This window comes from Apteryx mantelli, chromosome 6 (genome assembly GCF_036417845.1).
Source record: "Apteryx mantelli isolate bAptMan1 chromosome 6, bAptMan1.hap1, whole genome shotgun sequence".
NCBI lineage: Eukaryota > Metazoa > Chordata > Aves > Apterygiformes > Apterygidae > Apteryx > Apteryx mantelli.
In genome coordinates, this window is record NC_089983.1 from 38,482,748 (window position 1) to 38,496,146 (window position 13,399).

The 13,399-nt window shown below is 43.5% G+C and overlaps 1 protein-coding gene across 3 annotated transcripts in view; it reads right to left on the reverse strand.

Annotated features, from left to right (window-relative positions):
* Positions 1 to 13,399, reverse strand: part of ADCY5 (adenylate cyclase 5) — a 224,259-nt gene that overhangs the window by 16,089 nt on the left and 194,771 nt on the right. For all 3 annotated transcript variants that reach the window (XM_067299311.1, XM_067299310.1, XM_067299313.1), the window contains 4 exons: positions 12,898 to 13,042; positions 11,211 to 11,308; positions 8,411 to 8,498; positions 575 to 691 (listed from right to left, as the gene is read on the reverse strand). In XM_067299311.1, coding sequence (XP_067155412.1) covers positions 575 to 691; positions 8,411 to 8,498; positions 11,211 to 11,308; positions 12,898 to 13,042 — 448 coding nt within the window. The remainder of the gene's footprint in view (positions 1 to 574; positions 692 to 8,410; positions 8,499 to 11,210; positions 11,309 to 12,897; positions 13,043 to 13,399) is intronic.

Below are 13,399 nucleotides of genomic sequence, written 5' to 3' on the forward strand. Positions count from 1 at the left end.
CCATTCGTACAGGTGAAAAAACAGCAGCAACAAGGCCCTAGAGAACAGCCCATCTCTCTCTGAATCTGAAATTAGCAGCAGTGTTTGGATGTGAAGCAAAATCACCCCAGTCCTGAAAGTGTGATTTAAAGCAGAGCCTTTACAGTCTCTGTTAAGTGATTATTACACTGGGAGCAAATTCAGTGCTGTGCAGAAGGCCAGCACAAAGCCTACGGAACGGTTAAGTCCCACTCAATACTGTGGGAGTTAGATGACGCATGGGCCTCGGGCTGGGCCTTCACGCTGGGGTACGCTTCAGGTTTGGTTTATGTATTTGCAGCAGAGGCATCTAAAGAATCAGAAAAGAATATAGTCACAAAAGCAAAGCCAGTGGCAGGCATATAACATGCTAGGGACGTGGTGGTCTGGCTCCAATTTCCTTTCTGTGCCCCGAGAGCAAAGAGGAACTAACTTCAGATGCTCTAACAACCAGGCAGTGTTATGCTAAGCCCAGTGGTTTTAAGGGTTACGGCACCAGAGGGCATCAGTACGAAAGCCACACGAACAGCGGGTCTAAAGGAAATAACGCACGTACCATGTTGACAAAGGCAGAGAGAAAAACCAGGATAATGGCAAAGACTCCAACTAAGGTACTATTGGTCCTGGACTGTACAATCTTCTTAGAAAGAGTCTGGAGCGGAGCTGGGAAAAGCTGGATATGGAAAAAAAAAAGATTAAATAAACATGTAAAATCACTGGTTGTTGCAAGGATTACAACTTTCATTTGAGCTGCCTACATCCTTCAGGACAGTGTCTATCTGGCTGCTGCACAGGGGTTGGAGGATGGTGACAAGGGACAGAGGCTGTGGGACACAGGCAGGGACGTGACTGCATCGTGGCAGCACGGCCCAGCTGGCTTGTCAAACCTAGTTACTCCTTCCTAATGGAAACACTGGCTCCTGAGCCGAGACAGTACAGCTCGCAGGACTGCACTCATCTTGTCAGGAGAAGCAAACCACGAGCCACCTGTAACTGAAATAACCAGGAGCTGCAGCCTGTGGGTTATTGGATCAAAAATTAAAAGAAAACAGAGATGAAAAAAACCCTCTTATATGCCTTTTGTCAAGAAAGGATATCACAGCACTTTCGATACCATTTCAGAAACACACTGTTAAAAGGTCCAGGCCAGTCTCATGATCTGTAACACCCGCACGGAAAGGCACTGGGAAAATCAGCTGGCCTCGCCTTGTCTATAGCACTCCGCACCAGACACACAGGGCTAAAAACAACCTCTGGTAAGGGCAATCGTACAGCTTCCTGAAATAGCCTCTCCCAGTGATTCACTGTTATCGAAGTTAGGAAGTTTCTTCTCACTACCGAACCGCATGCCTCCGGCGTGTTTGGTCTGCAGGAGCTGCACTGTGCTCTAGGTGGGAACCGTTCCCGCGCCGAGTGCAAGCTAACCGGGAGACCTGTGCAGCAAGGGTCACACCTCGACGTCGCACGGGGCCTCCTTCCACTGCTTCAGCTGCTAAAAAGTCCCCAAGGCACTGAAACAGCCCCTCTCTGCATTCACCACCGCTGTCCCGGCGCAAGCTTGGAGCTGGAGCACAGAGAGATGCCCCCTCCGGAAATCCTGGAACACTTTCCTGGGGAGCGGGGAGCGCCAGCTGCTCAAGGGAAGGGGGGCTCTGCCGCCGACTGCTCGAGTTTTTCCAGAATCCAGCTCTCCTTTCTGTATCAACACACTGCATGAATAAGCAAGCCACTAGAGGGTATTTTTAGAGACACAAAGAAGCCAGCAGCACAGCGACATGGCGCTGCAATTTAACTATGACTAATGTTTCTATTAAAAGGCCTGCTTTTCCAGTTTATCCTTCACTCTTACATCTTCAGAGAGGCAACATTTTGTCAGGGCCCAGCTTCCCACACAGCAGTCCTGCAACGTAATTACGAAGCGTTTGGACGGCCGCGGCGCTGGTTAGCTGGGGACTTTTACAGAGGGAAGGAGAGGCTGGCATGGCGAGAGCTTTTCCAGAGCTGACTGCACCTGCTGCCAGCACGCACTCAAAACTTCAGCTAACTCTCAGGGAGAAAAGGGCAAGTCTCTGCGCGGGGAGGGTGGTGGAAGAAAAGGGGAAATCGGGGTTCTGATCTGTTCGCACTGAATGAGAATTGATTGAAATTCACTGAACGCTTAGACAATCCTTCAGGCTCATGCAGCCGATTTAAAACAAAACAGAGCCCCTCTTTTTTAGAAATAAACCTTGCTGATATAGAAATTCTTGACTCTGCTGATAAGCCAGAATCAAAGTACTTCCTTTCCCTACCGTATCCAGCTGCTCCTAGACAGACATCAGCCAACACATTCCCACCGCCGCAGGGATGTAGGACAACACCCTTGGGCTTTCCTCCTCTCTAACCTTAATAGGATTTTTATATCCATGAGCTGTCATCCCTTATAAGGTCTCTTAAATTGCTACCTTAAGAATCTGCTGTACAAGATCTAGTATCACGGTACCTACTGGCCCATGCTGACAGGCAGATGATAACCTTCATCCCTTAGAGGATATCATCCTCTGATTTATTGTGGAGTGACATTAATGGGAACTGTACACATTGCCCAACAATAGAGTACAGTGTTAAATCTCCAGTGGCCATAGGAATTTGGAGAAAATGTTTGCTGAATACAACCAAAAGAACAATATGCTTTTTCTTGTGCCTTCATGATGGTCCACTGCCTTTCTAAGAGCTGCTCCTGATTTTACTGCATGCGAGGGAAATCAGGCAGAAAGGTTTCTAATCTAGCAGCTAGGATTCAAGGGAGGTTGCGGGGGGCTGATTAAATTGGATTTCAAAATCCAGCTTCAGTCAGCAGATTTGTGTTTATAAAAGGCTAAATTGGAAAGACGCAGCCAAATTTGGAAAACACATTTCTGTGAAAAGAGAAGGAGAAATCACAAAGGAGGAAATAGGGAATTAGCAGTGGATTTTTATCCTTGCTGGAGGAGCTGTTATGCAAGTGTTGTAGGACAGTAATGATTAGCACTTAGTATTTCACTCTTCCAAACACCACCTAAACACTAAATTAATATCACATCACTTCTCTGAAGCACTATTCTCATTGGACAAACAGAGAAACCGAGATAAGACAGGAATTAGCCCAAGGTATCATTTAAACTGAGCCAGGAGATAGAGGCTGGGCCTGGAGGAGAGCGTGACAGATCTTGCTGCCCCCCAAGGCTCATGTTTGGGCCTCATGGCCAAGCTCCACAAAGGTACATATGGGTCTAACCTCCTTCTGCAATCTCTGGGAAATCAGGCACCGAAATAAAACTTGGGAGTGCTTTGTTGTGGATCTTGGCTCAAGCCTCTATTGCCAACAATCTCAAAAAAGCCTGACTTTGAACCAAGCCTGAGATATCAAGCAAAGCTATCAGGGGAAGGCGCTTCAATTCTAATGAAAATGTGTTTTCTTTGTATTAATCTTGGTTCTCATCACTTTGCAAAGTAGGGAAAAGGTTAAATTAGTAAATAAGTGCAGCCAGAAAAAAAGTCTTGAAGATGAAACTAATGCCAGAAACCCCGATAGGTTAGGATGGCAACAGAGAGCATAGCTGCACAGCCACACCACACATCATTTTACAGAAGCAAACGCAGAGACCAGGAATGGTTGCCGCTTGGAGGACTTCCATGATAGAAATGGGTGACCTGTTGCAGCACTAACAGGTCTGCTCCACTCCAGCAGTGTTCCCTCCACAGAAGCATCTGCGGGCCAGGGGTACACCAAAAAAAAAGATCTTCCCCCCAAAAAAGAAAAATTCTGTTCCTGCCCAATAAAATCCTTTCTGTCCTAGTAAAAGAAGCAGAACTATCAAGACTTAATAGGACAGTGAAAATCTGTACTCTGTTGCTGGTGAGCCCATTGGTTTGTACTGTCCGACACCATTTACTCCTCTTAATATGAGTAAAATCTTGCATTGGTGAAGAACAGAACAACGAAGAAAGGTCTGATGAAATGGCACCTCTAAACCCGCATGTGCAGCTATGGGGAAAAGGGGCTAAAAGAACAGCAATGATCCATTCGGCTAGCCAAATTCACATTTAGGTTGCTACACAAGCTTGAGGCCACCCGTTAGTCCTCTTAAAAACCCTGTGTCAAGAAAAATAACCACAGTGGGAAAAAGTGAGCTGGATTGTCCAATTGACTCCAATTGATATTTATAAATGCTGCTGGAAGACATAAGCTCCCCCAAGGGGAGAGTCCCTGAAAGCATGCAGTTAGCCAATTTCTATCGTTATTACATCCAGTGTATAGATAGGTATTTTTATACAGGGGAAGCTGGGGCAGAAGAACTAAGTCCTTTTATATTCAGAGATCCACCCTGACTGGTCAACAAGCCAGAAGCTGATGCTGTTGTAGTAATGCTGATATAGAAGAGGAAGGCAGAGCACTGTTGCACAGGTCAAAGTCCAAACTTTAAAAGCGTAACAAGTACAAGTGTTACACTGAAGTTAATCCACAACCTGCATTCATTTGCACGACAGAAAGCACACTAAATAAAGCAGTATATTGCGGCAACAGCTGATCACAGACAGGAAGGTAATATTTCTCCTTTCAATCTTCTTAACATATATTGTGGACAAGGAAAACCAGTCGGATACAATTACTGTTGCGTGGTGAAACAAATAAAAGTAGGAGGTCTTTAAGTTTTGATTTTTCAATTTGTAATACAAGCCTCTGAGTCATTTTGAGGTAAATTAAGATGCCTCTGGAGTAAAAAACAACATCTTCAGGCAACTTGAAGCTGCAAGTCCACTTATATAACTTATTCCACAGTGTTTCATTAGTCTATAAAAAAGAAGCACAGTTTTCAGAGAGTTTTTTTTCCCTTTTAAGAAGAAGAGGAAAAAACCAACTTTGTGAGCTTCTACCCCCGCCTTGAGAGACAGAGAAACAGGTAGGCAAACTGTACCCATGCAAAGCTACTGTCTTAAAATCCTATTATCTTGTAAGGGATAACTTGGATTCTCTCTCATACTTGTTCCCAGGAACATGCAAAAAGTTGAATTCCACAGAGCAGTGTATATATCAAAAGTTATGGATTTTAAGAAGAAATACAAACTTGATAAGTTAGTAGCAAAACAGATGTCTGTCAGTGGAGTATTTGAGAAGGGACCCTGGTTCCCATGACCTTAGATTTTATTGGGAAAAAACACCATCTCTCGGTGGCCAAGTCTTCATTGAGCATCAAAGCACAGAACTGGGACTCTCTTGTTCATTACAGCTGAAGAAACTTGGAAAGCCAAGCTGGCTGGGTTGGTAATTCCAGGATCAACTTCTAGTCCGTGGAGAATTTTATAGTAGAAGATAATAATGACAGCAAAAGAAAATAAAACACAATCGAGCTGTCCAGAAAGAGCCTGCTGGCAACTGTCAAAGCCAGAGATGGAGAGGCCAAAACAGGGAAGGAAAATTTCATATGAAAGCTGGAAAGAGGAAGAAAAAGAGCCACTTATCATGTAATAGCACAGCAAATGGACAAAAGTTATGCCTCTGCTGATCTCCTGGGTTGAACACCTGCCTTACAACTTTGTATGGAACTATTAGTATGTAAAACACACTCCTTCCTATCCCACATCCGACTGTGAATCAAATAAACTAATGCAGTCTCTGATATCCCTGCGCCTTAAAATTTCATCTAAAGGATCTGTGAAAGTGCCTTCCTTGTGCATATTTGTAAAATGTTGGATCCTGCTCCAGAGGCTTAAGCCTTAGGCCATGCCACCGCAAGTATCACAACAATAAAATTGCTTTATGGATCCTGCCATAAGTCAAAGCCTGATCTGTAAGCTGCTAGCAGTATTTTATATACTGCTCTCTCAACAACCTGAAATATGGATTGTGGGGTGGAATTTGCTTCTGGGTGATAGGCAGGTAGCACAGGCAACTGGAAGACTATTACAAGCCTTGCTCTTTTCCAAAGTAGTCATTCTGAGTTTTGAGAACTATTTCTCCCAGCTAACCCAAGCTCTAAAAGCATCTTTTGAGTGGCTGGTACAGTAGTAAAGTAATACTCCTTAATCAAGGGCTGGATAAGCTGATCAATTAGAAAAAAACCTTACTTGAAGCACCAAAATCTTTCATGATAGAAGCAGGCTTCAGCTTTGGGAGCTGCTGACATCCAACAGGTAACTGCCAAGCCAACCCTACAGCAGAAGTACACATCCTCACGAACAAGCCATCTCATAATCAGATGCTCTAATGCAGAAGCTAATTTGGGGCACTAAAAAAAGTGGCAATCAAAAAAGGTACAGGAGCTAGAAAGCCCTATGTTTTTAATATTTGCAATTCATGCACATATGCCACTGGTGTCAGCGAATGTTATACACAAATACCCTGTGGGTCTGGGCAGAATGCTGAAAACTCACTTTTGGAAATACCGGGAGCTTTACAAGATTCCCTTAAATTCTGATGTTGTTACTCTGAATCCTCCGTGACGTCTGTCCATCTGTGTTGCCAGGGCCCGTCCCGTGAGGCAAAGCCAGCCCCAAAACAGTTGCAGGCACCACTGGACAGACCTCTTCTATGGGACCTTGGAAGTTAAAGGCAAAGAAAGCACAACAGAACAAGCTCCCAGGGTTGAAAAATCCTGTGCGCCTTTTAAATTAATCATTAATTCAGACCAGTAACAACATTAAACAAACCAAAAAGCCCCAAGCCAAAACCAAAAACTTTGAATGATGAAAAAATGCACCAGAAAACACACTCAGAAAAAAGGAGTGGTGCTGTCAGTTTGTGAAAACAATTTAAGCTTGTAAAAGCCAGTGGGTGAAAAACAGCCGTGCTCTTTAAAATCTGCCTGGTTGCAGGTCGGCCAGCTCAAACGCTTCAGAGCTCTGACGCTGCCAGAGCTCCTGCGCCATTATTTGCACAGCGCCACGCGTCGCGGACGGGCTGGTGTGCTGGCCTGGTCGTCACGGCTGGTGGCGTGCTGGGACCCTGCTGCCCACGGCACTGCAGCGTAAACAGGCTTCAGCACAACTCTGCACTGGCTTTCTGAGTACTTTCTGCCTGTGACCAAAAGCTCTCCACAATGGTGACCACTTTCATCCACTGCAGATCACCAGTTTGCAAAGGAAGGACACTCAGTAGCATCCTCATGTGCAACGGGCACGTGAAACGTAGCCGGGCATCGCTGGGTCCTATTCCTCAGCTCAAGGGACCCAAGTCTTCCTACTAGCACCATTCTCTCTGGCTTGTAAGTCCCATTGCCAAGAAACAAGGAAGACTAACAACAAGCAAGGTAAACGAGCAGGGCCACTGGGATGCTGCACTTACGCACTAGGCTCTCTTAAAATGTTCATGAGCCCAAGGGAAGCCCTGTGAGTTGCAAGTTTAAACATAACCTGAAGCTTCCTTCATTGGAAACAGTTCATAGTTCTTATTAAATGAGAAGGGAAAGCTTAATTCTCAGAATTGAACTTTCAAAAAGCAAAAAGACATGAAAGGTGTAAGTCTGTCAAGAGCACCCACTTTCAACTGTCGAAAATGGCACAGAGAAGAAAATTAAAGTGAGACAAATCATCTGCCTGACACAATCCATTACCTATTTCTTCTGCAGGAAACAAAATGTTACTGAGCTATTTTTTTCAAAGCTCTTGAGGAACGAAGCAGAGTTTGGGCTAGGGAGCCTGAATCCAAACATTTTCCAGGTTCAGACATTGTTAGCATGGAATGATCCCCAAAACAGAAGATACAATCAACTAGGATCAACATTTTAATACAAATACCTTTGACTGAAAAACATGAATACACCACCCTTCCCAAGAGCACTGACAGCCATTTTACCACAGAATGCCAAGAATATTTAATATGTTTTCAGATTTTACACTATGTATTTCTTTGCTTATTGGACACCAGTTACAAAAAGGAGCTCACTAAATGCCGAAAGCTCTGTACACTCATCTGAGAAAGGCTGATAAAGTTATATGTTTATGGCTTTTATGTCCCCCCAGGACATTTTTCCTTGATGATATTCTGCTTCTGATTATCTGCCTACCAAAACATGCATATGCAGCAGGGGACAGCACACAGGCTACTCTGCAGGAAGTTTACAGGGAGGAAACGAATGGTCAGTGTTTTGTTCCACATTGGGAAATGTGTTCTTCTTATATCAATACAAGAGCGCCTGCAGGGGACTTAATAGACATGCAGATCTGCAGAGTGATTACTTCTTGCTGAGCTAAAGAGATGCCAACCCTAACATCTGTTTGCAGTTCATTCTGTCTTATCAAAGGCTTTTTCTGTAACCCTTATCACATAGTGTGGAAAGGACGGCTAACAAAACATGCTCTGTTAGCTTAAGAAACGGATTACTGATCCAGTTGGCTTAGGCAAAGGGCTCTACAAAGAAACAACATTGCTCACCTTTACACAGGAATAAATGACCGAAACAAACACCACTGTGGTCAGGATCAGGAAACAGGTCAGGTAAAAACCCAGCATAAACGTAGAGCTGAAATCAAGGAGATTTTTTTTTTTTAATGCACGCCATATAGAACAGCTAAGTTCTGCTCTCTAGAATACGACATTTGTACAAGCTAGGACATACTGCATGGGCTCTCTAATTAGGATAGTGGTAGGAGATACATGGTGCCTTGAATACCAACAGATACCCTGTCCTATTCTGAATTACTCACACGGGCTGCAGAGCAGAGAATACTGCACCTTGTGTAGCAATCACCTTCCTGCCAGGGAGACAGCAGAGGGACCGAGAAATATTTCGTGCGCTAGGGGAGAGGGCAGAACAATTTGTTGCAGTGGGTCAGCCCCCAAGCTGCAGCGTGGGCAGCTGTGGCCAAGTGCACAGCATTTCATGTCAAGCTAATGAGACCTGCTCCCTGGCCTTTCGGTTGCGCCTCTGGAAGAGCTGCGAAACCCTGCACTTTTTACGTGGGAACATATAGAGAGAGAGCTCAATGGGGTTAGCTAACCAGCCTTCCCATGTAGAGGGTACGTCGGTGCTCCGTCTCTTGAATGGGATGGGAGCAACCACGGCAAGAGGGTAGTTAGGGGAAACGGCTTTAGCCCGGTCAGTTTGAGAAGTTCCTCCTTTTTCTCTGTTCCTTCCACTTTTGAAGTACAAACAAGACCTGGGGCCAGCACTGTACTATGCATTTTGATGTGTTTTGATCATGAAGATATTCAGCAACAATTTCCCAATGATTGGTCTCAGTGTGAAAGGACAGGTCCCCTCCCAGGAGTTTGCCTTGCTCATAATTTAAAGGAAGTGTTCTTGCAACGTGACATTAAGGCTAACCACGCCAAAGCCAGCTGGTCTCTGTGTTCTTTCACGACTACAAAGATAATTGTACTTGCTAATTCACTGCTTGAGCCTTTGTGAAATTCATTAAAGCTATTCCTCTTTATCTTCACAAATTATCACTGCCATTTTGTCTCAAGTTTCAGATTCAAATTCCATATTGTGTCTTTCATGAAGCCTTGCTGCTTAATTGTTATCTTCAGTAAAAGACTAAACAATGCAATTGAAATATAAGGAAAAACAGGCAAAAGGTGATGGAAAATATATCTGACCTGCAGTTAAGATATTAAACTGTATTTACTCTTCAACCAAATTATCTTTCAGACAGCTCAGGCTGCCTAATGATGTTGAAGAACTTACCAAAAAAAACCCACCCTACCCTGTTATAAGCCACGTGAAAGCAGGCTGACCAGTATGACATTTACACCATACTGTCATGGGTCTTGTGTAACACAAAAGAGCCAGCCACATGGTTGCCACAGATCAGAAACTGTCAAGTTGTTATTTTGAATGTTAAACTGGGTTTTACAGAGACAACTTGGCGGCTGCTTAGGGAGTTTGATGAGCAACACAAAGGCTGTTAGAGGGCCTCTTCAAGTGTGAATTCAAAGCAGCAACAGCCACTCCTGAGATCCAAAGTGTAATCCCTTACTAAATGAGGGCAAACTTTTAAAGAACACTTTTGGTCATTATTGCATTAAGTGTTGGGATTGATCTGATTTCACTTTTGAACCTCTTTCAGCTTCACTTCTTGTTTCCCTAAGTGGATCTGTCTGGTTATACAGCACGTTTCTATCGATGCTATTTTTCTGATTTAATTTTTCTGTGACCAGAAGTGATTGCCCTCTTGCTTGGGAGAGTGAGTGACCTCAAACATTAGACATTGGTTCTATGACCTTCCGAATATCTGATCTGAATGGTACAAACCAGTCTCTACTCTGGAAACAACTGTGGTGTGAACAGAAATAGAAATCAGTGGTAATGACAAATAAGAGTATTGGGACTCTCTTTAAACAATTTTTTGTCTTCTTGTAATGAAGATGAAGTGCTTTTAGAGCTTCTGTGATCTTATTCTTTAAATTAAAAATGACTAACTCCAAATTTATTTCCAGCACAGTGGTACACAGTGAAGGAGATATCCTTGCTATTAAACCAGAGCACTGGAAAATACTAACTTGCTTATTTTGGGGGATTTTTTCAAGAATTTTTTGAGAATAAATACCATGCCTGCAGAGCTTACTGCTAGAAAAGATCCAGTGGGTTACGCTGTGACTTTCAGATAAAGAAATACACTGCAATGGTCCAAAGGCACAGTGCCCCACAGCCCTGAGAAGCTTAATTCCATTCTGGTCTCTCTCTTGCCTGGGGAAAGAAATTATTGCAATCTTTTAACCAAGTGTGAGCTGCCCACAACTTGGACATGCGTAGCTCAACTCCCTCCGAACCTTTCTTCTTGCACTGGTACTCTGAGTCCAGAGGAATAAACAGATGAGAAGTCATAATTCATCCATAAAGCAGACACCGCTCTGTCCTATTGCATTTAGATAAGAGGAGAGCCTAGCCTTATACTGTGAACGTATACTGTGCCTTAGTAGGCAATGCTTCCAACTTAGTGATATTTGTTTTCCATGGGCTTATAAAAATACTACAGTAGTTTCCTAAAATGGAGGTAAATGTTAAGAGAAAACATGCTGTCAAAACAGAAATCCTCACATGCCAGTGAGGAGGTTAATTCTGCTCTAGAAATGAGTGAAAACAATAAGCACCAGGCATCACTTGAGCATGAATTATTTAAGGATTTTTCTCTTCCCCTTGGTGCTCTGAAACCTCAAGAAAAAACAAAGAGAAGTAGGGCAGAATACAGGAGGGGAGCAGATGGGAACAAAGGGATGAAAAGATACTCACTGTGGCATGATTATGATTTGAACAAAGCAGATGAAGAGGAAGACTAGGGAGGCACAAGCCACGTAGGCTCCGAACCTGTCATCCACCTGCTTGGAGTACTGCAAGAAAGTGAACAGGGTTACATTAGCGTGGGAAACACAGTCAGCTGCCTTCTGCCTACAAAAACTACTTACTCAGATTCTTTTTATGTCCTTGGAAAGCACCGCTGGTAGGAAACATCTAAAATTGCAAACTCCCCTTCTCCCTAGGCAAGCATAACGGCTCAAACAGAACCAAAGGCCATGGAAGAAACCCACGTAGATGGATGAAAAGAAGAATCACCCTCTGCTCCTTACACAAGAGGAACAAGAACTGGTTAACTGAGACCAGAATTCTAGGTCACCATTGGCAGATATTCACTTCTTCCATGGGAAGTTTCCTCTAACAGGAATGAGAGCTGCTAATGAGAAAACCTCTGTTTTTGTGCAGACGGCTTGGCTGGCTCTAATGATAGTGCGAGGACGCTGCAGTTTTCACACAGCCATTCATTCCAACTACTTATCAACATATCAGTCACATGGGAGCTGCATCCAATTCCCAAAGATGCTTTATTTAGCTTGAAGCACAGGGCTCATTACAGATGGGCTCAGGGATTGAACCATGAAATAAAAGATGCTCAGAACAGGTGAACTGCTAATTTCCCTAGCAGTTTTCAGCTATAAAATTAAAGGGAAGTAGCTGGGGAAAACTACATGTTTGTGCTTTTATTGAATCCAACACTGATTCATTGAGTAGCTGTAAATCCTGGAAAAGTCTGCTTTTTCAATAGGTTGCAATTCTTGTGATTGAAAGAGCATTTCTAAACAATATGATAAAAAAACAGCTCAAATTCAATTAATATTAGATATCTAACAAAAGCTTTTCCCATTAAAAAATGAGTTTAACCTGAAGACAGCTCAAGTATTCTGAGGACTTGTGTTATTAGGATTAAAAAAAGACGACCTTAATTTTCTTTTGGTAATTAAAAACAGCTGCTTATATGGTACCCTTCATAATAGCATCCAGGTACCTCCTGACAGAGCTGAATTGAACTTTGCAACTTTCTAGAGAAGCTGTTGTCTCCATATTATAGACAGAAAAACTGCAGATCTGTTACTCTCCTTTCCCAAATTTGAGAGAGATGACTAACTGGTGCTTAAAACAGGTTCTCCAAAGACAAGGGGAGTATGAATGCACCCCAGTGAACCTTTGCAGCACCTGGGGCTCCCTGGATGGCCAAAGGAAGATGAAAGCCCATCCAGAAGTGATTCAGATCTCAGGCTGCGTTCTCAAAAAGTCACTTTCTTCAGTGACTTTGAGGGAGATGAGGGGTGACCACAATCTCAGTTTGGATGCCTTAAGCTCAGTGGAACAGATCTGGCTTATTCTGGATTCCCTTTACAGCTCACTGTTGCATATTCATGTGTGTCTGACAGAAATGGCTTGGCTTTCCTGCCCAGTGCTCCCTTTGGATGACTGTGGCTTTCTAAGGATGCATATACATTAACGTTTCCATAAAGAAGCACAGATTTTTTTAAGCCCACAACCCCACTTCCAACATCTAAAACCTAACTTTACCTTTAGAAATAAAAGCTTCAGCTTATGCAGGAGAATCAAAACTCACAAGAAACCTGAGTGACCTGTTGCAACGATTTTTCGACAGCATTACCTTTTTCTCCAAGTCCGGCTCCCTGAACGTTAAGAGGAACTTGCGCACATGCTCGGAGCGTAACCGGTCAATACTTCTGGCATCAATGGCACGGCCCAGAAACTCATCGACTTCATCTTCAGGGTTCATACTTTCCTGTGTGTTCCTGAGGAGATGTCACAAAAAGGGAACATAAGAAGACATGATGATGTTCCCCTCTTCACCTGATGTTATCATTTCACTGTATAACAAGCCGGAGGTTAACGGCCTTTCACTTATGACAACTTCTAACTAGAAAACAGATTATGAACTGAGAGGAAAATGATATCAGCTCCAGAGCGCATTGCCAGTCCTGAGTTCACTAGTAAAAAGAATTGATTTACTTGCTCTTTTGCTGTTCTATATCTATCATGGAGCTTCCCCCCCTCCGTGAGGTCTCTTTACCATGCATCATTCCCTAAAGGCAGTCAGCAGTTTCCCTCCACTATTCCTCTGCCTTGTTCTTCCCTGCATTTCAATACTC